Genomic DNA, 24,012 nt, shown 5'->3' with positions numbered 1-24,012 from the left:
AGTATATAATAATTTGTATGGGATAGAGTGTCTAACTGCAGTACATTCAACAAACACACTGCTGCAAGTAATACCTCAGACTTCTTTTAGAAGAAAGGCTAGACTTTATCAATACCAATCATCACTTATCAACAGTTCTTTGCCATCTGTAGAACAGGCTAGAGGTGTACATATGATCAAAAGTGAACTTGCAGCAGTGTTTTTGTACAGGCCATATTGGCAGTTAGACCACTGTGAAAAAAGAGGGATATAAGATGGTATTTCCAGTGGCTTATTGAATACAAAAAAGCTTGGTATAACCTGTATTATACTAACAATTTCATGTAAGGCTTTAGTTAATGTGTTAAACATACTGAAACCATATATGTGATGGTATGGTGTGGACATTATACTAGATATAAGCTAATTCAGGTAATGTGGTAAATAAACTGAAACCATATATGCAATAGTATAGTATGGATTATACTAAAGTATAAAATGAGTATAATACAGGGTTTATATTAAGGCTTATTTGTATTCAATAAGCCACTGGAAATACCATCTTATATCCCACCTTTTTCACAGTGGACACTCTATACCCCATACAAATATGACTTCAAAATATATAGCTATACTATAGCATCCACACTAACTAAAAGTCATAAACATTAAATATCGGCACCATGTATTCACACAGCATGCATGGCATGCTGTGTGATTTTAAAGTACATGAGCCTGCAAGTATTGCAGTACTGCTATAGCAATGTGTATACATATATCTTTACCACACAGATGTGTACATGTACCTGTCCTATATTACGCAGGCTGTAACATCATTCGACAGCTTTTAAACTCACTGACATCAAAAGAAATGACCATTGCATTGGTACCTGCCATACAGCTAATGCAGGACTTGCCATATTGTGCATGCATATGTTACAAATTAAACTTTAAATTGCCCTATGCATACCATCTCCACGTTAACTGTATAATTTTAATATAATGGGAACCAAGCATTAAAATTTTATGTATGCAGCTATGTAGTATGCATGGTGATGTCACATTATACTTGAGACTGCATCCTGAAATGATGTAACCACAATAATGAGCTTTATTTACAGCAGACCTATGTAGTTAAAGAACAGTACCACACAGACAATTTATAATAGTAGTACCTGTCATGCAGGCCATACATGTACAATAGCATTCTACATGGCTAACAGCAAAAAGAAATATGCGACCCGGTCTTGGGAAAACTGGTCTTACTGTCTATTTATAATGCCGGTTTTCAGTATTTTGTATTCGTTGAAGCTATGTGTACCAAATTTTCACACGTTTTACACCAATTCCTTACCCTCCAGAGCATCCAATGGTAGCCAGCAGCTAACCCAGTTTTTAAACCGAGGTTGAATGTATCAGGCGAGCTCTAAAAAGAGGCTGTTTGAAAAGTTGAAGAGGAAGGATACATATAGGGTCATAGGGATGAATTAGGCCAAGTTATGGGCCATCCATGTCTCAAAATTGGCTAAAATGATATGTAAGGAAATTTACAGCACAGGTCCTTATCCAACACTATGGAGTTGTACAGCCACCCTCAGGCTGACCAGAGCTCTATTAAGGCCCCAGACTGCATGTATGGATTGCCACTGTGCTATATAGGGAAAAGCAGCCAGCAAAAGCAGACCATGAAGTCTTGATTGTGAAATTTGATAGTTTGTTCTTGTAACTTTGATTTCTTGGTGAAAAATCAAATCTCCTGTCATGGGCGATAAGACCAGTTTTCCCAGACCCAGTCACATAGAACATAGCATCAGTATACCTGCACTACAGCAATGGTACGTACCTGCCTTGCAGGAGTTTCTCTATTAAGTATGGGGAGTGCAGCCCCCCAGAAGCTAAAGGCACTGTATATGTTTCAGGGCTGAAACTTTTGATGAAGAGCAGTTTGATGCACAAATATGTAAATATTAAATATAAAAGTATGCTTTCTTTCTAGTGATCTGCATTGATCAAGAGTTGTAGGCAGTCATAAGTAGTTCAGTTATGAACCAATTGTCATAATATACAATGGCATACAAAGGACCACATGCTTTTTATCTACAAATTCCTAACTAGCAATTAGTGGCTATATGTGCCCATGGGATGGTGCTACAGATGCCAGCTTTCATATATACTCAGTAACTGTGGAGGATTCTTAATAGTGTTGCATGTGGTGACTGTTCTATTAGAGTATTTGACTGACTGCTTTATTAGAGTATCTCAATCTTTGCTTGTAGTTTTTTGGGAGGAGGGCACATGTTCCCACTTGGGACATTTGGGACAGGCCTAAGGATGTCCACTTTGTCCTATATAGGACCGAAAGGATTGGTTGGATGGCCATGTAGGATTTAGGGAACACATGGGACAAATCTTGTCCCACAGTAGGACATCCTACATAGGATATGTACGGTGGAATCTGATGGCAAACTTGGACATGAATGGAGTAGGGACCCGCCGATTATGCTCATAATTTTACCTATTATGCTATGCTGCACTGCTCAAAAATTCACCTATTATGCTTAAATTAATGCTCAATATTTACCTATTATGCTCGATTATGCTCAATGTTCATGCCTTAGTTCATATTCTTTGCTACTAGTTTAACACTGTATAGAAAGAAAAAAATGAGTGGCTGGAACACAAATAATAAATTCTTGCTGCATGCCTGCATGTAAGAGACAAGATCGATATACTCTAATAGAACAGTCGGTTTGATGATTGTTCTATTAGAGTTACTGACTGCTCTATTAGAGTATATCGATCTTATTTTGCAATTGTCATTTTCCCAGCAAGAATTTACACTATCGTACAAATATTTAACCTATTATGCTGGCATTATGCTCAATGCTTTTAGGTACCTATTATGCTCAAAATTATGCTAGCATAATCGGCGGGTCCCTAGAATGGAGTGATGAGGTATTCCTACTGTACATTTTCATTGTGGTATCTTAAGCATAGTAGGACTTCTTTGTGATTTAATATCGTGCACTACTCCAGCTTGTTATAGTACTTTTTTAATTTTCTATATTTGAACTTTTTTTGTATGCTTGTCAATTTAAAACAGCATAAAAATGGGTGAACTTTGTACTCTTCTCCTAATAATCAGAGAAGGTTGAACATATTTAAAGCGCCACTCAAATGAATTACGCAAAAATCATTTTATGGAGGGTAATAATTATGCCAATCTCAGTGTAATACAGTGAATCATCATTGTTCTGCATATAGAATACGTACATGACAAGTCTGGTGAAGTTGTATACACCAAACCACAGGTCCACAACTTATTAATTTCACCCAGAATTCAAAACAAAGTACATTGTCTTGAAGCTTATGCGAGGATATCTAATGAACCCCAGCGAACCCCATCATTTTTCAGTTTTGCATTGTGACTATTGAGGGTCACGTGAAATACCAAATAAAACAAATCAACTAAGAGTAATACATTTAGGTAGTGCTTAGAGCACGTCCAACCTCCTCTGCCTAATAATTAACCCACAGATAGTTACCAAGTTACAAGACACATTGGATAAATTATAAATTTGATATTTGGCAAAATTGTGGTGGAGGTGGTGGGTAGTCAGTAACTATGGATACGAGTAGAGCTGAGCAACCATTGTGATCTTTTGATTATCATGATAGTGAGTAACAATCATGATTATGATAGTATGCAATCATACTATCATTATAAATTATGCATATCCTGTTGTTAGTCAAAAAAGAAGCATGATATTGTTAAAGTTAAGGCAACTATGAAAGTCCAGTACAACACGCACAACAAAGATTACAACTGTAACAAGTATACACAATTTTTTTTGTAATTTTCAACTAGAGTAGGGACCATAACACATCAATAAAAATTACTGAAACAAGCTGGAGTAGAGCACAATATTAAACCACAGTAAAACAATAAGAAGTGTTATATCTCTACTGTGCTCAAGATACCATAATGGAAATGCACAGTAAGGATATAACTTCTTATTGTTTTACTGTGATATCCTCTAGCTAGTTTCAGTATTTTTTACTGATCTGTTATGGTCTCTACTCTAGTTAAAAACTCAAACATTTTGTGTACTTGTGTATTAATTTTTCTGTAAATAAAATTATTATGACTGGTGAACCCATGCATACTGCATCAAAAGAAAGAAAGGGTGCCATGCGATCCAGCTATCAATTATTGTCTGAAAAACGAAGTATCCATTATGCTTCATTGTCAGCCAATTACACAGCATTACAAATCAAGAACTGTTCAAAAAGCACCTCTGCATTCAAAGTAGCCACTATGAAAAATATGGACGATTTCTGTTACGGAGGGAAGCCATCATGTGCTACCACCAAATTGACACTTTTCGCTGTCAGCAAAGATGAATGGGATGCAAAGGAGGACACTGGTAAGTCCATGAAGAATGCATTTTACGTACTGCAGTATGCCAAAAGGCACCTCTCGGGCCAACGCGACATCGAACAGTGAAAAACTCAAGCCCGTAGCTTTAGCCATTATCGAGTTACGCTTATCTGAAGACATCAGTCAGTTACTCAGCCAGTATAGAAAATTCCGTTAAATAAGATATTTTTAAAATTCTATAGCAACTTGTTGAAAGCATTTCAGGTTGATCTGAAAGCTTGTTTGGGCTTAGTTTACCCAACTAATACTGCCTCATAGTCGTCAGGGAAAAGTGAGGCTGGTTTTTGTGTCATGTGTTTCATAGGCCATGCCTAAACCTTTGTGGTCCCTACTATACAGTACTATTGTACTGTTTATATACATAACAATTTTTACCAATGTTAGAAAAGCAGATACTTGGTATGTAATTGGATTATTCATGAGTCATATTTGTGAGGTTGAGTGTCTTTGATTACTGCTAGTAATATTGTGGTACTATCGCTATCGTGATATAAAAATTACTATCAATCATGAATAGTGATAGTTATACTATCACTCAGCTTTAGATATAACACAAACTTTCATTCCTTGATCTATCAGAGGACAATACTATTTCTTGATGTGGTCCTAGAACTAAAGTTACATACGGTTCCAAAAAGTCACTATATCTACACAGTTTACTAACTTGGAGGAAGATACAATCATCCTTGAGATACTGACATGTGAGAATGACCTTGTGGAGACTTTTATAACCTGGCCTTCCCCAACCTTTAGTGGCTATGCTACCATCAGTGACTCTACCAGCCACAGGTACATGATCACTAAAACACACACTTGATGTATATACAGTGTTCACAGTCACTGATCTGGTTCAACAATTTCACTTCAACCTTTCCCCATGTCAGCTCATCATCATGTGGACCCTTCATAAGGTATAGGGACACTGACACACATCTTGTATCCCTTATCGTGACTGTACAAAGAGTCACTATACCAGTGTACCTGAGTATTCTTTCACTCATACCATTCTCACAACTACTCAGGGCCACCCAGAGAAATTAGGGGGCCCAGGGCAAAGAGTTAAAGAGGGGCCCCAGGGGCAAGAAGGGTTCCACTCTGAATCACAATTTCAGCCTAACTGTAAGTCGAAGACACCCCCCCCCCCCCCAAAAAATGTCATTACATGCTAACAATGACAATAGCTATCTCTCACCAACCATATCTCCTTATTTATAAGCCTGCTGCACTCTTCTGAAGAATACTGTGACTGCTCAATTAGAGTATCTAGATCCTGACTGCTCTATTAGAGTATATCGATCTTTTAAACAGGTATTCAAGGGGCCCTCCTGGGGCCCCTTTCAGGCTGGAGCCCAGGAAAAATGCCCCAATTCTCCCCCAACCGTGGGAAACCCTGCAACTACTGGACATATCTGATCACCAGATTTGGTCAAAATAGACTTTGTAGTTCACTTGGTCCATCTTTTTGTGAATGACAAATTGACAACCAATCCTAAAGATCACTATGGACACCCTTGTCTGCTCTAACAATAGAAACACACAAAGTACTGTCACGTTCATATTATATATATACCTCACCAATTCATATACAGTAAAGATTATCTAGCCTATAGTGGCCTGAACCACAAACACACACAGAGAATTTGAAAAGAATCTCTAACACCATTATCATGCAAGCAACAAACAAAAGATGCATCCATGCATTCAAATAATAAAATAAACATAGCAAGCTTTACTGAGCCTATACATATATTTACCACATTTCCTTGTATAATAGCTATATTCAAATAAACAACAGTCTCAATAATAAACCAGGAGCACATTTGGAAAATAAACAAATGTATGCCTGGATTAAAAATGGAGTCGACTCTACACTGTTTTAGTGCATGGCTCTAATTCTTTTCCTTGTTGCTGCTGTTTCTTCAAATTTATTAAATTTAGAGCCATCTGAGAGATGAAAGTGATTCAAGTAATCGTGCGAGTCAGATATGTAACATACCATATAGAAGGAAATTTTGGCGGGGGAAAACTTTGGTCAATTTGGCAATTTGCAACAAATTCACTGAAGTGTAACCCTCGTAGCGCCTCAGATTAGCATCTTTATAGCTAAACATTGAGCTTGAATTTGCCAAAGTTTATTTCGCCAAATGCAATTTGGCTTGCTATTCACCAAAGTTTACTCCAGTCAAAGTTTCCCTCTATACGGTACAATAGTTTTCCAATCATTTCAGGCCCTGACTACAATTCTTCGTATACAGTCAGCATACTGTATAAAGGTTCTCTAGCTTTTAGAGTAATGACATTCTATCACAATTCAAATTTGAGTGTCACTTCCAAAGGTGTCAAATCAAAGTACTGCTCATTTACAGGCTGGGTCAAAATTTTATAATCCCAGACTTTTCATGAGGAAATGCGGTACTCCTATAAAAGCCCAAAGACTTTGACAGGCTTATAGGTAGGCCACTGAATTAAATCCCTCATTTCTCAGGCCCAATGACCTTTTATTTTGTTAACACAAAATATTTATGTTCATCATGTGATCACCTTGTAAGTAGAGATAACACCATGAAAGGTTTGTAAGTATTCACTAAACCCATCAACTACATCAAACTATTTTGTTAGAATGCCTGCTTTGCGGAAGCATTTCTTGACAGTATCTGATGACACAATTTTCCATGCTTGAGCAATCCACCTGATGGACTTAAGAATGTTTACTGATTGTACAACATCATAAGCTGAGGAGCATTCCTCAACTTGAGAAAGTACATGGCGTAGCAAAAGCTTACGATAATATACTTTGAAAGTTTTGATCAAGAGGCTGAAGAACTACTGTCGTATTTGCAGGTAGAAATGCTATCTTGATCGATGTTGCTGTATTTGCCAACTAAATCCTCAGGATGACAATCAGCACTATCCATAAACAAAATAATCAAACAAGATTCCTGCTTCAAACTGCTAATTAACTTTTTGAGAATGGCTTGCATAATCTCTCCGCTCATCCATGCGTTGTTTTGATTAAAGTAAGTTACTGGTAAGTGTGCTTTGTTGATGTGTTTAAAACGCCGAGGGTTTGCTGATTTCCAGACCATGATAGGCTTTTCTGTATCACTAGCAGTTTCACAAATAAAGCCACAGTTACTCTTAGCTTACTTTTTTTCCTTCCGCGACAAGCTTTTCCTTTCTCAGCTAGTCCTTTTTCAGGAAAGACTCTCCAAAAGCACCATGTTTTATCAATCTTCCAAATATTTTTGGCTGTGTATCCCTCCAATATTTCAGGCAACCGTCCCTTCCATGACTCAATCGTTTTTCCTGACACTTCCCCTGATTCGCTGCAAATAACCATCTTCTTGATGTTATGTTTGGCTTTCCAATTTTCCAACCAACCATAAGATGCTTTAAAGTCAGTAATATTAAGATGCTCTACTTTCTCCATTAGTGTAGGACCATCAAGATAAATATTCTTGTGTACTGCAACTAAGTACCATTCATACAGTGCATCATTGACCTTTGAAAAAGGAGATTTCCTACTTCGCTGCACAGAATGGCAGGCACTAGCAGATGCATTACATTTGTATTGCTGAATAATTTCTTTCAAGATGCTGTACACTTGCGTTTTACCACAATCAAATTTTTCAGTCAGACTTCTTGCAATGCTTCTTGGATTCTTTTCAGCTTCCTTAACTAATTCATATCTAGTTTTCAATGTTAATTCATTTTACTTCTTTCTAACCTTCTTAACGTGTTCCATAGCAACCTTCAGTGACAGCTGTTGGCACACATGATTGAACTATTCTAATCCTAGCTGTGATGAGTCCGGTTCTTACAACAGGATGGCTAGCCAGGTTGAAGGTAGTGATTGTTATAAATTTTATTCATTTATTAGAGGATACCATGGTTACAAAGACCTTTGGGTCCCTAAAATTGGTGAAGTATTATTACTGAAATGGGAGCCTGAAAACAAAGTGGACAAGAATGCAGTTGCTGTGACCACCAGTAATGGGACACATTCCCTACAATTTAGCTCCGCTTTTGTCACAGTTCATTTGATGAGACTTTAACAAAGGCATATGTGAAATTACAGGTGACAAGCTTAACCAAGGAACTGGATATGGCATTGAGATACATTGCGTATATCGTCTATATGGTCCACCGGGCTTTCATCATTTGCTTAAAAATACGTGTGAAGAACTTACAGAATAAATCACTTGTAACATTGTAATGTAGCTAGTTATGTGTCCATTCTTAGAGGTGCATTTGTGCATTGTGAGAATCTATGAGAAATGCACGTGTGATTGTTTGCAATACAGAATAGAGAGGTTCCACTTTCAGAGGTTCTGTAATGTACAAATTGTATGGGAATAATTCGGGACCAAAGAAATTTGTCTGCATTACGGAGGTTTCCACAATTCAGGGAGTCTGTTAAGAGAGGTTCCACTATACTTTAATAAGTTATACGAGATGACCTTTCCAATAGGCTTTATTACCTATCTGAACACTCTAATACATCTTATTATAAGTCTAATGAACACGCACTATAATTGTTACCTTCTTTGGCCCAAGCAGCAATAACACTGTAGCTTTCTATTTTTAAAGTACAAAATCCAACTCACAAGATGGCATCAGTCAGATAGCCAATGAAAATTTCATGAACATGATTTTTAACACCCTTTTCATATGGTCAGGTTGAACCACCGGGTTAACGCGTTCACATGATCACCTTAACCAGGGTTGAACTCAGTTTATGGCTTCAAAAGCCAGTTGCATTTTTGGTGAATACATAGAAGAACAATTATCATCATGTGATGATTGCTTGTGAGCAGAAACTGGGTTGAATCAGGGTTGTTCAACCCACTTTTGGGTGTCCATGTGAAAATGGTGCAAGTAATATACATAAATGCAAAGTCAAAAGCCATTTAGTACTCAAACAAGTTGTCAGTGGTAACATAAAACAACACACCTTCCATTCCCCATTATAACATCATTGGCTCCTTCAATGATGATTTCTGGTCTCCTGCCCACTCCAGTCATTTAGCCATAGGAGTGAGTCAACTCATACGTGTTCAGTGATTGTTGTAGAGAGTGTATGTTAGCTGGTAATGAGCGGTATAATGACTGGTTCAGCCTACCATGTGATACCTATGGAATAACATGTTATTATGCTAACTGAACCATATGTATATAGGAACATGTTGTATGTATAGTGAAGCCTTCCATCAAGTTCAGGCAATTACTACAAGTGGTTTGAAAAGGCGGTCAAGTTCAGACCACCAAATGTGAAGGATATCACCTTGGCCATTCCTAAGATATAAGATTTGGCTTTTCTTGTCTTTGCCCACTTTGTAAAAATAAACAAACAAGATCATGTTGTCTGATTGCACTGAACATCCAAAAGGGTCCAAAGACAAATTCCAGTAGCTACATAGTTCCATGCAAATGCGATAAACAGTTTTGGAGTTATGAACAATCATTCACATAAAAACTGTTACATCTGCAGGGTAAACGGCTTTAAGAAATGAATTGAAAATCAGATTGTAGCTATTGTTTCAATGACCTTTGATGGTTTGAAAGAAAAAGGTTATGAAGATACAACATGAAAACCAAACATGTGTAAGAGAAAGAGAACCACCATTATTAAATGAGGAAACATGTAAATGCATTTCAGTATGATGAGACCTCGGTCTCATGCGACCACAGCCAGACTCTTAAAAGAGATCTGTGTGGGCATGGCAAGGTTAAACAAACAAACAAACAAAAAACCCTAAACCTACATACAAAAATAGAAATATGTTACATTATTACACGTAAACTACACTGTCCACTCACTGCTATTCCTGGCCAAGAAAATTTTCTGTGAGCAGGATATGCACGCCTTAGTAGCATTGTCAAAAGTCTGTTGAATAGAAGACTTGTTGGTGGTGAAGGGTGGATGAAATCAACAAAATTCTTGAAATTCTGAATACAGCTGGGCTGATAGAGTCCTAGCACACTAATTTCAACTGTTCGTAATAGTTATCAATCTTCAAACGATCAAATTCTGCAAGTAGCTGTAAGTACTCTGTCTTATTTTGCTTCCTAGATCTAGCTGCTTCAATGTGATGTTCAGAGTCCAAGGGACAAGTCAGTTCCAGTAAAACTACAGAAGGTGCTTCAGAATTGTAAACAACAATAAATCATGTGATTAAATATTGTTAGCAATAAATATTTAAACGATAAATGATTAGTTACTAAACATAATAGGCAAGCTGAATGAGCTGAAAATTGGTAGATTAATCCCCATATAAAGGCATATCTGTAAAACCACTCTGTGAGGTATTGTATTATTCACACCCATTTTCACAGCTTGACTGTTTGAAATAGCTGGTCTTGTTTCAGGAATAAGAAAAGACAAACTCTGAAGATTTGTATAGACCTGCTAAATTGCAAATTAATATGATTCCAGGAGCTCATAAGTACCACAAGGCACAAGGTGCACACCAATGCAGAAATATATGTAATGTTCAGCAGTAGACCCACCATAATGTCCTATCATGTGCAGGCTTGATCAGTCATGCCAGTGTGCATTTAGTAAAGCTTGCTAAAATAAGGCATGTGGGCACATAGCTAAAATCTTCACTCAGAACTTTTCACGACATTATACTACTGTCATGCATGGAGTTTTCAGCCTTTATTAAAAATCGTCTGTCTTTGTACTACTACTACAATGAAAATATTAAATATTCTCTCTAGTACTGTTTGTTATGTGACAGGGTGTAGTTTGTGCCCACATGCCCTGTTTAAGCAGGCCCGATCACATTTACAGAAATCAATTCAAGTTGCTCTATAGAAAAATAGTTCTATCAGAGGGCCTTTACACAAGGAGTAATACACGTACATGATGTCCAGTACGGATAGATAAATACTGGCAAACAAAAATATATTTAAGTGTATATAACTCTTTGCATGCTTGAGTAAAGTAACATAATTTTGATATCTCATAAGCAGTGAATTGCAGACATGTAGTATTATGATCAATAAGGATGTTTTTGTCTGAAGTTGCAACTCCCAGACAGCCATTTTATATCAATTTAAAAACAGATACAATGCGACATAAGAAATGATGGAACATTGGTAAACTCTAGCCTTGATCGACAACACATACATAAATTGCGTGTGAGGTCTTACCAACACATGCTACAGTTTTTTTCCTTAGATACAGAGGTCATCCCCACTACATTGTATCTGAGAATGAACATGTGAAACAGTTACAAATTAAACTTCCTGGCAACAAATGCTCCATTGTACACCATCATAATTCTATAGTCAACTTATATATTGATTGGATTGAAATATAACAGTCGTGTGATCTACAATACAGCTTTGACCAATGAGATTTTATGCTCTTACAAAACCAGAATTTACTGGCCTGCTCAGTGACAAAAGCATACAATGTAGTATACAACTTTATAAAAGCTGTATGTTACAACCACGTATGCATATCATCATGCGCTAAAACATTGACTGCTTGAAACAACTGATTAGCTATAATATTAGAAGAGAATGCCAAATGCAATGCTGGCTCAGTCACATTTTGTTATTTCTGGTTCGTGCAGTGCTTGTCGATAATTAGCTATACAGGTCTTTTAGTACCACCCTATGTTTATATTATAGTTGTTTGTGTAATAATGCTGATACACAAGGCCGGATGTCCGGATGAGATGTCATTGATTCCTTGGTCACGGGGCTGGCCCTTGCTCTGGGACTTTATCAGTTCAGACACTCTAGCCCCATCTAAATTGTCTACTTTTGCAAGTGGTGCCAGCTGGCTGGCAAACTCTGCAGAGCCAGCTAAGATCAGGAAGTATTCTTCTCTAACTCTATCATTTTACTTCTCCCCTCTATGTGTTGAGACCCTGGGTGCTTGGGGATCATGTGCTCGTCCATTAGTGAGGCAGATAGGTTCCTGGGTAATGGAGCAGTCTGGTGATAATGAATAGGGCTATCCAGTTTTGATTCAGAAGGTTGCTATTGATGTTCAACGTGGTAATGCTGCATCTGTAATGGCAACAATTCCATCAATACAGGATTGGGCAGAGTTCGCCTCTCTGCCCAGTTTGAATGTGAAGACTTTCTTTTTTTATTGAAACGCTGTAGCTATTGCAACAACAAAAAAGAGAAAACCCTACAAAGAGCCTCACTGGGTTGCTTCCGATAGCCATCACGACACCAGCTGCAATTACAAATGTATACTTATATATGCGAGCAGTTACTAACTTTACACACATTTACAATTACATGAAATACATTATGCACTAAACAGAGAGAGTGTCAGGGTCTGTCCGTTGAAGGATTTGATTGAGGCATTCCCACTGGTTGATTTTGATATTGGCCTTGCTGCAAGCCCATTGGTTGTGCTGTCTGCATCTGTCCAGCTTGCTGAATTCCCATTGGCTGGCTATGGATCTGTATTGTTTGGCTTTGCATCTGCCTTCCTCCACCCATTGGCTGTATCATATTGCCTTGACCAATTATTCCCTTTGGCTGGCTGGCTTGCTGCAATCTCATTGGTTGGACCATAGCTCCACCCCCTCCAACTGCAGCTGCCATCTGAGCTTGTTGTTGTTGGAATTGTCTCATTTGCTTCACCTTCTCAAGAATAATCTTCTGGTCTTCAGGTTTGAACCGTTCTAAAAGCTGCTGGATTTTGGGGGGCAAGTTACTGGGTAGTTGTAGTGAGAGGGGCAGCCCAGAGGAATGTGGTACCCCTCCAGAACCTCCTTGTTGTAGCTCCTGTAGAGTCTGTCTGAACACCATTAGGAACTTGTCCTGTAAACAACAACAACACAATGATAACACACTAGTAGTAGATAATGACACAATACTGCTGAATCCATGACTAAACCAAATTCATTAGATATATCTAACTAGGGCTATACATCATTATAACAAAAATAAATTCCAGGTTTTGGAAAACACCAGGCAGTAATAATTTCTAACAATTCCTTCTGAAGTGAAGAATGTTACAAAATTCATTAAAGGTTGAATCTGTGAAATAAACTTCAGGGTAGTACATCGCTGAGGTGTGAAGTTGATTATAATAATGAGAATGTTAAACCTGTTTATAAATACCGATCACTGGTATTTAGCGACCAGTGTGAAAAGATGCTTGAAAGGAATAAACCAGGCCATAATATGAGACAATACAGATAAAGAGCATCTGAAAGCTAATCAGCAAAGTGTTTACCCGTTGAAGACTAACATTTTGTGGCTTGGAATGATTTCAATATTTACCTAGTCACCAACAATTGCTTGTCTAAACAATCTTGAAAGGTTTCATATACACTGGCTTTGTACCTTACTCAGTAAACACAGGTTGGACACATGAGAACAAGTGTATTATTATTATTATTATGCACACCTACTTGTTCAGAGGGAACATATCCCACAAATTGTTGATTATTCCATGATAGTACTATTGACTTCACTGGACACATTGGCTGGGTGCCTAGCAACTGCACCATACCTAACTGGAGTTCATGTGATTATCATCACTGTGTGGTCGTGTGATGCTTACCCGTTGTTGTTCTGCTGATGTCAGCATTTTTATAGTATTAATTGATGCCACAGGCTCTAAGAAATTGAATGTCACCATCGTCGTGGTGAAGGGCATAGAACGACTCTTCAGTTGAGCAAGGACTGATTGCTGTAAAAAAATACACCCAGACACACCTGAATGTAAGATCAAGTTGCATGACATATGCTAAACATAGGAATGATGGAAAAGGCCAAAGAGATGGGTCAGACAACTTTGGTAATGAAAGTTACACAGTAAAGTTTGAAGCATACAAAAGTATGCATGCTATTCTGGGGCTTGGGGAGAGGTAGAATCCCTGAGATGGTATTTTAGACTACTTTCACTCTCTTTTTATTGGCAAAATTACTTTTTTCATGAGATATGTAAACATGACTACTAGAATAGTTGACTATTCTATTGATCTTTTTTTTACAAGCAATGATCAGTAAGCATGCCCCTCCCTCCATCACCTATGACTAAATGTAAGCCACAAAACTAAAGTAAGCTCCTTGACATAAATGTGAGCCACACAATAGAAACTAACCACTACAAAATTTGCATATATAAAATTAAAACTTAATGTAAGCCACAGAGCCACATAATCAGCAACTATTGAATGTAAACAATACAGGCAAACAATATCTATTGAACAACAATACAATGTTACCAATGCACAACTTTAATGCACTTACAGTAGTTCCCAGGGATTTCAAATATTTCATAAATTGATTTCTATCTCATCCACTAGTGGCATACACCCATGCCACCCCCCCCCCCCTCCGACACACACATACTCACATAAATGGTTTTGGGGTAAGGTTGTAGGATCATCTTTGCTGGCCATAGCTCTGGCTTGCTGCAGACAAAACAGGGAGTGGCTAGCTCAGCCTACAGATGTGTTATAAACACTCACAGTATTGACTTGCTGGCAACTTTTGATGTGATGGAACAACGTATTGTTCTTATCTCCCTCAGTCCATCTCTCTGTGGATGTGTGCGATAACACAATTAAAGTATCAGCCACAGAACATAAAGCACCCTGTGAAATTAATGATACTCCTGTATGAAACCTGTGACCATCGGGTCAAAACTGTGTAATAAGGTCACTGTATAATAAGGTCATCAACCAACTTGATAATCCCTAAATGTGTTATTTGTGTATAACGTTACCTGCCTAATATAGCCAACAGTTTAATAAGGGTGTACACGAGGTTACATTAATCACAAAATCACATCAGAAAACCACACTTGGAAATGTTTTAATCCAGTAAGTTTAGCATAATGTAGTACACACAATGACTAGCATGTCAGTGTCAAGAGTAGGCCTGAGTCAAAAATTTGCCCAAAATGCTTTCAGGAATATTCCTAAATTTGTTCTTTCAGGGTTCCTATTATGCCTGCATTATGCTCCAAAGTTAGCAACATTTGTTTGGAACAGATTAATCAGTGAATGCTCTATTAGAGTGTAGGAGCTATGCACAATGCCTATTGTAGTTTGCAGTTTTCACTGACTGCTCTATTAGGAAATATCAATCTATTTTCATGGAATTAAGCTCCATAGTTTGAAATATCCACCTAATATTAGGGGTGGTCAATATACCAATTTTTAGTTGTTGTGCAATATATATATATATATATATATATATCTGTAGTATAATATGTTAATACAACATCTCGTTTCCCACTTGGAAGCAGTAACAGCAATTTCTCATGTTTTTACACCATTATTAGTACTGGTAAGTAGTTCCTTGTGATTAGCATGCTGAAGGAGTATGAGTATGCACATGTGTTGCAGCCTGCAATCTTCTTGAAAATTAGTCCAACATTCCATAGCAACTGTTGCTAGGCAACAAAATTTAAACCTGACCTAGTTATATACCTTTTGGTGGTTGCTTAGCAACCACTGCTATGGTGTCAAAACCATTTTTAAAGAATTAGTAGTGGTTGCCTAGCAACGGTTGCTAGACAACAATGTTGTTGCTAGGTAACATGTATTGGTTACTATGGTACCATTAGTTGTCAAGTCGGACATGCCTAACTGGTAAAACAACTAAACACTATTAAGAATTTTTAGCTAATCAGATGCGTATATCAAATGTACAAGTGATATACTGATTCTATTGGCTAGTTTGCTGTAGTATATCAAAAATATACCACAAGCTGCTATTGGAGTTTTTGTACAGGACACGATATTGATGTTGTATTAATATAATATTATATATATATATTTAAATTGAATTACTAAATAGTAACATTTAGTAATACCGCATACTGGAAAGTACCGGTTTTCTAATTTATTATGGCAGCAAGAGTGTAGCATGGGACTACTAGAAAGGTACTAATGGGAGACCAGTCAAATATGGGAGTGCTATTTGTCATCTCTGTCTAAAAAGTGTTTTGGCTAACACCTCCAATTAGTTTTCCCACTAGCAGAGTAAACACTGTGTAGTCTACAATGAGGCTATCGATGCAATGGACGCTTACACACATTTAGTAGGTATTTAGTAACACCACAATATTTATAATTAAATACCGTGGTATGATATTGATCAATACCAACCACCCCTACCTAATAGCACTCCAGCCCATTATGCTTTTTATTATGCTGGCAAATTTGATGCAGGCCTAGTCAAGAGGTCTATCAATGATATGTGAGACTGAACCTTCTGAAATAGAAACTGACTAGTAACTATTCCTACAATAGCAGTGTGTACCACTTGGAATCTGTTCTACATGATGAGCAAAACTTTCCCACTCAACACTGTTTGCCTATGGTTACAGTAAGGTCAAAATATCAAGCTTACATTCCTTAACCCTATCACATGTGCCTCATCACTCACCATTTCAGACACCTCAATACTGCCAGTCCAGATAATCTACATGGTAACCATGGTAACTATGATGTCACACTTTTAGCCACATAACTAGTTTCTCATAACAAAGTGAGGGTCATTTTCTACATAACTGAAATAAATACTGTAATTTTCCCTAGTTAGCTACTAACTTAAACGTTGCTCAATGTTTGCATTCAGCCAACAAAGGCACCAAAAATCAATGAAATGGAAATAAAATGGTCGGATGAGAAACTACTATATACGTACAATTTCCAAGGTACCTGATTTTTATGGATTTCACAGCTACTTGGCTGTCTGTGACTCTGACTTTCAAGATTAGTTCTAAGCTTTAAAATAGGTAACGTGAGCAAAAACGAGTAATTCTTAAAAATTAAACTGTGAAAATTGCCAATCCATGAAAATTACATACCTTGAAAGCTTGTTTGTATATGGTAATAAATATTTTTAACGTGATGTGGCCTTACCTGGGTTTGTTGTGCTTGTGCATTCTGACCAACCACAGCAGATGATGGTGCCCCACCCACCCCAGCTGGAGTGGGGTATATATCTGGTGGTTGCTGCATGCCTGTTAGCATGGCAATTGACGATGATGGACCCATACCACTTCCATATATTGACGGAGGCTTTCCCATTCCAGGATTCATACCAGGAGCTCTCAACTGAAATCCTCCTGCCCCAGTCTTCATTCCAAGGTTCATTCTAGAGCCCACTCCACTAGTACCAACCACAGAATTCATTCCGGTGTTTATTCCAAGGCCCATTCCACTGGCAGACATTCCTCCAACATTGGCTCCAGCGTTGACGCCAGAAGGCATTCCAGAACTTGTTCCTGAGTTCATTCTCAAACCAGTTTCAGACGTAACAGCTAGAGAAGTGTTCATCTCAGTCTTCACTTCAACACCACCCACACTAGTACTAGCAGCGGCACCACTAGTAGAGCTGAGACTGGTTGAGCCAACTGAACTAGTGTTAGCAATTTCTGTTAGTAGCTTGCTCATGATTGGTTGTATTCCTGGTGCTGTCGTTGACACCTTTCCTGTGATCGGCTGCTGTAGTGATGTCATTGGTCCTAATGATGGAGCTATAAAAGATGACATTATAATTATGGCATGTCTGTAGCTACGCATAAAATGGAACAGTATCCTTGGGGCTATAAAAAGTAACAAGTATAAGGAAAAATTAGGAATTTTTAGTTTGATTAGATTCATGACTGAATTAGGGATTAAATGTTACTAGTATATCTGCAGGTGTACCTTTTTGTCTACTTTTTTTCCATGATACCTAATCGAACTTAAAATTCCTAATTTTTCCTTATACTGGTTTACTTCTTTGTAACATTATTATGACTGGTGAGCTGCGCAGACAGTATCAAAAGAAAGGATGGTGCCAGAGTTAATGTTTTTGTTTGAATGCACACCCCAGCTATCATTTACCGTATAGAGGGAAACTTTGGTGGCGAATTTGGTGATTTGCTACAAATTCGCCAAAGTTTTAACCCGCCAATTACTCATAGTGCCTCAAATAAGCATCTTTATAGCTAAACACTGAGCTTGAATTCGCCAAAGTTCATTTCGCCAAATGCAATTTAGCTTGCTATTCGCCAAAGTTCCCTCTATACAGTAATGACTCGAAAGTGAAATGGCCATTATGCTTTGCTTTCAGCTATGTTCAGCCCATTACATAGTACTACAAACAAAGAACAGCAGGAGAAACCATCCGCGAATAATCCAGCCACCACGAAAAATATGGATGATTCGTGCATCCCAACTATCAACTACTGTCTCATGGCTATTACGCTTCGCTTTCACCTATTTTCAGCCTGTTACACATATTACAAATGAAGACAACTCTGCAATCAATCCAGTCACTACGGAAAATACAGCAACTCCTGTTTAAAATGATGCGTGCATTTTACGTACTGCGGACAAAGCAGCGTTGAACTGTAAAAAAATCAAGCCTGCAGCCTTGGCTGCTATGGATTTACGTTTGTCTGAAGGCATCAGGTGCAGGCAGGCAAGGCAGGCAGTAGAAAATTCCATTGAATAATTTTTCTTTAATTTTGTAGCTACCTATTGGAATCATACTGAAGGCACTATTGAGGTTGGTTATACCTAACCAATTCTGCCAAGGCACCAGGATGGCATTGTGAAGCCGGTTTTTGGGTGATACTTTTGTTATGGGCAGAAAAACCCAAACCTCCATGATCCCTAATATACAGTACCATGGTACTGTATGAATTCAGGCTATAAAAAGGAATACAGCTATAGCCTGTCCCTTTGATTCAGTGAAACACCTAATGAAGTAGACACTTTACAAAACTTATGACATTTTAATAACCGAAAAGTTTATTTTTGTGAAAAGGGGCCGGTATTTAATAAGGAGCCCATCAACCTGAACTGACTAAAGGTTAAAACTCTGACAGGTCCTATAGTCTGTCCGAGCCCTGGTTTCTTGTTAATAACTCTTGTTACATGGGCCAGCTGCCCAAACATACGGCAAGAACAAGTGAGTTATGAGGCTTTAAAAATATCACATACATTTAGTATGGACAATCCAGGCACTCAAACATGTTTACAACATGAAAACATGCTTGTTCCACAAACCATTGGGAGTGAACATGTGTTCATTTCTTTGATATCACTATATTTGGTGGGTGAACTCTACTGAACTACTGAACGCTACTGACTATAATTCGAATTACATTTTCATGACATCATCACAATTGATGTAACAAGTGTCACTGTTCACTCCTTGTTGCTAGTGCTATGGTGTAAGAGTTCTTGTCCACCAAACTCTTGTCCACAGGATTTGATTTGCTCCAGTTTTAGTAGAGCAATAACATACCGGTACACATATTCTTCTACTGGAGAAGTTAACAGTTGTTATACTATGTGATATGTCAGTACAAGTACATGTGGACCTTCAATATAGTTACTTGATTTATGTAACAGCCATATTGTAGCCACAACAACTGTCCTATACACACAGATATACCTTTGCTGGTGTTGAAGTACATTCCTTCAGTGTAGGATGGTGATGTCATCTTTCCAGAGGGGCTACTGCCCAATGACAGCCAGCTGGATGAAACGGGAGATTGTGAATGGCTGGAAACTAAGGACACACCCGTTAATGGCTCCAATGATGACATAGCAGTTGTCACAGTACCAGTGTTCATGTTACTATCTACAGTAACATTACTAATTATAGCTACAGTAAGTCCACTACCAAGTGACATTGCTGGCACGTCAATCTGATTGGCTCCCTGACCAGCAGACGATGATGTTACCGTTACCATGACATCATCAACACTGGGTGGCTGTGACACACTAGTCTGTGTCACACCTTGCGACACTCCGTCATTTAACCCAGCTGATGATAGAATGGAAGATGCTGTACTGACATTATCAGAGTAGCTGGTTGCCATGGAGAAACTGGTTGCTGACTGGGACTGGCCAGGCAGTGAGTCAGACACAGCAGGCTCAACTTGTTTCTTGTGTAACCCTGATATGCACAGAAAACTAGCTGAATGCATATTTGAATTGATTTGATTCAACTCTGGGATTAAGACAGGATGTAATAACACACACACACACACACACACACACACACACACACACACACACACACACACACACACACACACACACACACACACACACACACACACACACACACACACACAAACACACAAACACACGTACTACTGTACTGAAACACACAAATACAAAAGTATAACATACTACACACCATATGATAAATGGAGAATAAGTTGTGAAACAGTTCATTCGGGAGGAATTCCACCAATGTGGACATTTGATGACACATTAACTGACCTGAAAATTTAGGACACCTTGATAATCAGGATACTACTGCTGGTCCCCCAATTAAGGTCAATCCATAGAAATAACTTTGCTGTATGCACACACACGCACGCATGTACAGACACCATAAAAAAAAAATATATATATATATATATATACAGTGGAACCTGTCTATAATGGTCACCTTGGGACCAGATATATCTGGCCTTTATATACAGGTGGCTGTTATAGAGAAAACCTGTATAAGGTGGTCAGCAGCATTTTAATGGTTATGGCCGTTATAAATGAGTGATTATTATTAAGAGGCTCGCGCCAACCGCAATGCAGTAATATTTTAGTACAGAAAGGACAAGGTGAGCTTGTTATGAATGTTGGTTATAGCTATTGAATACGTTTAAGCAATGAAGCCTGATAGGTTATATAGTATTCATTGAAAGGCAGGAAGCGTGATAATTGTGCATTAATTGAAACGGTGCCGTGGTGCCAGGCAGTTGGCTTAACAAGCCACCATAAAAGGTAATGACCGCTATATGAAGGAGAAAGTTATGTATACAGTGATTCATAGGCAAATTCTTGGTTGGCCGTTATACACATTAGACAGGTGACCGCTTAATGCAGACAACAAAGCATACATTTGTATGGGAAAATATTCGGGACCTCATGTCCATGGCCGTTATGCAGAGGTGACCGCTTAATCCAGGTGACCGTAACATAGGTTCCACTGTATATATATTGGAGACCATAAACCACCTACGTCCATTCATTGAGCAGTAAATACAAGTACAAAAGTGTACAGAACCATCAACTATCAATTAGTAGGGCCGGTATCCATATATGGAGAAGTTTGGTCATCAAACATCCTATGATCTCTAACTCAAAACTATTCAACCCAGTATATGTTAATGTGTTAATTAGTAGCATATGTGACCAAGAACCCTTCCAGCCACCCCAACACAATACATGGCTTTCCAGTCAAGTATATTGTCCCACCTGTACCACTGAAGCAACTGGTGTGTCCAAGTGCCTGATGTAATACTAAATTTAGTGTATTGATTTTTTCCAAAGCATCAGCAAGCTGTAATTTGGTAGCAGCCACTTCTTGACTCAGAGAATATTTGGTCAATGACAAGTGCTCTTCCATCTTCTCCTCTTCATGTTCCCTCTTCCTCTTACGCATCATCCTCTCCTCACACCCCACATTGTGATACTCACACTGGATCATCTCAAAAGGACACTCCTTCCTGTGTGTGTCCATGTCTTCACGAAGGATATGTTTTACCTCACACTTGTTGGGACAGGGTAGTGGAAGCTTAGGACACTGTTCCTTGTGTTCTCCCTCAATAAACTGATGTTCTCCTGTAATGTGGCAGTATTGACAGTCAACCTTACGGCATGGACACTCAGTCTCAACATGACAGGCCAGATATCGTTGTTGTAACACCTTCCCACACTCATTGGAACACTTCACATCCTCAAATCGACAACCATCACTGCTTCCAAGGTGATTGTTGATGTCATTCAGTTCACCCTGCCACTCACAACCTCTCTTCTTGTTAGTACAAGTCACATGAAGATTCCTAATCTCTCTATCAAGTTGCTTGTTGATATAAGTCACAAATTCCTCCTCACGGCAAACTGGACAGACACTTTTACTTACAGTAACCGGATTCTTGACACAGTCCAGACAAGACTTACAGAAAACATGTCCACAACATGTAGTGAGGTAAGGATCTCGACTGGGAAGGTGACAAATATTACAAACAAGACGATCTGGTGGAGTATTGACGAATTTGTAGTCATATCCGCCACTGGAAGTGGTCATACCGGTCGAGATAACCGATAATCTGATTGCTGCAAAGCGAGCTGCAGAGTGCTCAGGCGTGAAGCGACAACTCAAACTCAAATACGCTGACTATCAAGAAAAAGACACATTATGCTGGTTGTCATGATAATAACTATCTAACCTGAAACGAAAATGAAACCACGATCCCGGCCTCTCAGCTCTGGTAATCGCGAATTGTGCTCACTCAGCCGCTCCAGCTCAGAACAGTCCGCTAGGATCCCAAATGGTAGCCGTAAACAAGGGGTGGTCACTTAGTCCAGCGCCTAAGCCACAAAACAGTTTACTTTTTAAGAAAAGCACCAAATTTCTTATGAAGTTTTGTAATGCTTGATTCAATAATTCATTAACAATCATTAACAGTCATATAAACAATTATACAACAATCACGACTTCACTTCTACGATCCCTATATTGTCAGTCTTTCTCTTGACACGAGGCCGCTTCCCGCGCTTTCCGTGACTCTCCTCTCAGCTCCGTCCTGCTCCGGATACTACTATCATTAATCACCTTACAACTTCCCCCCTTTTTCAAAGCTGAGCCTGGGTGAAGTTTTCCATGTTCCCGGAATCTAGCAGGTAACCTAACCTGGCGTCCGCTCCTAGTAGTGGTAGTAGTATAGGACTTGGAGTGTGTTAAATCAGAGGTAGCAGCCTCTGGTGAATCATCAACAGTTCCTTCCTGTTGTGTGGCTACTTTGGGCTCCCTTCTCCTCACTTGTCTTCTCTTATTAAGCCGGCCTGAGTGTCCAACCCAAGGGGTTGCCTCAGCCATCTCTCGTCTACACTTGGACAGTCGTTGTCGTGAAACATTCATCTCTTCAGTATTATCATCACTCTTTAACACAATAACTGCATTGGTTGATGTCAGTGACTTGATCTGAAATGGTCCCTTGTAGACTCGGTCCAAGCGAAACCTCGGCTCCACTTTCAACATCACAAGGTCTCCTACCTGTAGCTCTACATCTTTAACACCTCTGTCATAATGCTGTTTCTGTGCCCTTTGTGCAGATTGGATGTTCTTCCTTGCCAGCTCTCGAGCATACTTCAGTTCCTTAGCCAGCTCCTTCCCGAATTCAGTCTCTATCACGGTGTACTTAACTTGGGGCACACTAAAACTCAATGTACTTGGTAGATTTGGGTCTCTCCCATTAACCAGATAGAATGGAGTTTCACCCGACGATGAATGTGGCATTGTGCGGTATGCAAACAACATGGGACCAAGCTTCTTGTCCCAATCCTTGCCACCCTTACTCACTAGCTTCCGCAGCATCTGTTTTAATGTCCTGTTGAACCGTTCAACTAGGCCGTCAGTCTGAGGGTGACCTCCTGACGTAGGCAATTGTTCTATGCCGATCAACTGTGCTGTCTCCTGTAGTACATTGGACAGAAATTCAGCTGCTCTATCATGGAGTATCCGCCTTGGCACTCCATGTTTCCAGATCAGATCTAATAGGCACTGTGCTACAGTCTCAGCCTTCCTATTTGCCACTGGATCACCTCAGGCCACTTACTCAAATAGTCTTGAAA

At 38.8% G+C, this 24,012-nt stretch overlaps 1 protein-coding gene across 3 annotated transcripts; it reads right to left on the bottom strand.

The window, feature by feature from the left end:
• Positions 1-12,640: 12,640 nt before the first annotated feature.
• On the bottom strand, positions 12,641-22,943 carry LOC136252866 (uncharacterized). Of its 3 annotated transcripts, XM_066045448.1 has the most exons (11): positions 22,882-22,943; positions 22,608-22,749; positions 21,634-22,555; positions 19,817-20,377; positions 17,287-17,903; positions 16,808-16,843; positions 14,881-14,951; positions 14,766-14,823; positions 13,968-14,096; positions 13,816-13,920; positions 12,641-13,219 (listed from the first exon to the last, which is right to left on the bottom strand). In XM_066045448.1, the coding sequence occupies exons 3-11, from the start codon at positions 22,463-22,465 to the stop codon at positions 12,722-12,724; spliced, it is 2,907 nt and encodes a 968-aa protein (XP_065901520.1). In that variant the 5' UTR covers positions 22,466-22,555; positions 22,608-22,749; positions 22,882-22,943; the 3' UTR covers positions 12,641-12,721. The 3 variants fall into 3 exon arrangements, with proteins under 3 accessions (XP_065901520.1, XP_065901519.1, XP_065901521.1); XM_066045447.1 differs by having other exon boundaries at positions 22,608-22,926; XM_066045449.1 differs by having other exon boundaries at positions 19,817-20,323; positions 22,608-22,926.
• Between the last annotated feature and the right edge of the window lie 1,069 nt (positions 22,944-24,012).

Source organism: Dysidea avara, chromosome 4, assembly GCF_963678975.1.
Source record: "Dysidea avara chromosome 4, odDysAvar1.4, whole genome shotgun sequence".
Taxonomy (NCBI): domain Eukaryota; kingdom Metazoa; phylum Porifera; class Demospongiae; order Dictyoceratida; family Dysideidae; genus Dysidea; species Dysidea avara.
The sequence above is the reverse complement of the archived record's forward strand: the minus strand, read 5'-3'. Positions and strand labels throughout refer to the sequence as shown.

Bases quoted from the DNA above. Each gene is read 5' to 3' on its own strand.
- LOC136252866 (XM_066045448.1), bottom strand. From the start codon at position 22,465: ATGACCACTTCCAGTGGCGGATATGACTACAAATTCGTCAATACTCCA. The intron at 16,844-17,286 runs GTAAGGCCACAT...GTTACCATGTAG, and splicing joins CACAAGCACAACAAACCCAG to ATTATCTGGACTGGCAGTAT. The intron at 14,824-14,880 runs GTGAGTGTTTAT...TTTTGTCTGCAG, and splicing joins GTTGCCAGCAAGTCAATACT to CAAGCCAGAGCTATGGCCAG.